General features: G+C 43.0%; 1 protein-coding gene across 1 annotated transcript in view; it reads right to left on the bottom strand.

The window, feature by feature from the left end:
• Positions 1-360: 360 nt before the first annotated feature.
• Positions 361-1,196, bottom strand: part of LOC106533890 (gamma-aminobutyric acid receptor subunit rho-3) — a gene marked incomplete at its 3' end in the record, with an annotated part of 40,003 nt that continues 39,167 nt past the window's right edge. The window contains 1 exon segment of the mRNA XM_014030351.1: positions 361-792. Within this exon segment, the coding sequence (XP_013885805.1) occupies positions 490-792 (303 nt within the window).

Here is a 1,196-nt window from a genome sequence, read left to right as displayed (position 1 = left end):
CTTTAAACATTTTAATTTATGTATTTGTTGTAAAATAGAAAGCTCTGACTTCAGTCATGAAGAACCTTAAAGATAATCAGTAAAATCCTAAAACCCACCCTGAGAGCCCACATAGGCAGAGAGCGTCAACAAAGTTCGATCCAGACAAATCCAGTTTTACCTGAGGCATGGAGGAGGACACTCCGGTGATGATGGTGGACATGGTGAGCACAGTGGTCATACCTGCAGGAGGAGACAGAAACAAATCTCGCTCATCAGCCACTTATATTTATTTACTGCTGCTACTTTTCTGATTGTTAGAGAAACACAGAGAGTTCCAGCTGTGAAGGGAGATTGTGTTGCTGTTCGGTTTAACAAGANAGTCTGTGTTCAACAGTCTAACACAGACCGAGGGTCTCAGGAGATTTCCCTCAGTCTCTCCTGAAAGTGCGCGCCCTGGCATTTCGTCCGGCCTCGGAACTCGGTTGGGCGTCTCCCGGACGGGTGGGATCAGGAGTACAGGCTCCAGTAGATTGTGTTGAACAGCAGGTAGGACAGAGGGAAGGCCAGGCGCGAGTACGAGTCAATCATGTAACTGTTGCTGACCAGCAGGGCCACGTTCTCACGCACCGACCGCTGCCGCCGCAGCCGGGTGCCCTCTGTGGGACGCATGTCCGAGTTTTGGCTCGGCGTGGTCAGGGGGTCAGTGGTCAGCGTGGGCGCCATCCGAGGGAATGGGGTCAGCTCAATGTCGTCATCATGGAAACAGCCGTCAAAGGCCATCGCCTGGCTGGCATTGAAGGTGGAGGGGATCTGAAAATAAAAACGTGGAAAGGAAATGTTCAATTAATGATTAAATAGCAGCATAAAACAGCTTTTTAACATTTAGGGCTGGAACAACAAATAACGATCAAAATGATTTACCTAAAACATATCATCTACGACAAAATACATTAACATTAATTATTTTTAAGCCTGCAAAACTGATTTTATGATTTCAAAAATTGGGAAATGGATGTAAAATAAAAATCTAAAAATTTCACAATATACAGTAAATTCAGCCGTTTGCACATAAAGTAAAATTTGTTCAGCTTTGACTTTTTCTGTTCAAAGGACTTTAAGTTCATAAATTACTTTGATGTTTTAAGATTGTATCAGAACAACTTTTAGACAAAAATAATCATTACAAACTTTATTGTTTTGTTTTATCTCTGTAC

This window comes from Austrofundulus limnaeus, unplaced genomic scaffold, assembly GCF_001266775.1.
Source record: "Austrofundulus limnaeus strain Quisiro unplaced genomic scaffold, Austrofundulus_limnaeus-1.0 Scaffold1045, whole genome shotgun sequence".
NCBI classification, from domain to species: Eukaryota; Metazoa; Chordata; class Actinopteri; order Cyprinodontiformes; family Rivulidae; genus Austrofundulus; species Austrofundulus limnaeus.
This window is presented reverse-complemented; position numbering and strand designations above follow the sequence as displayed.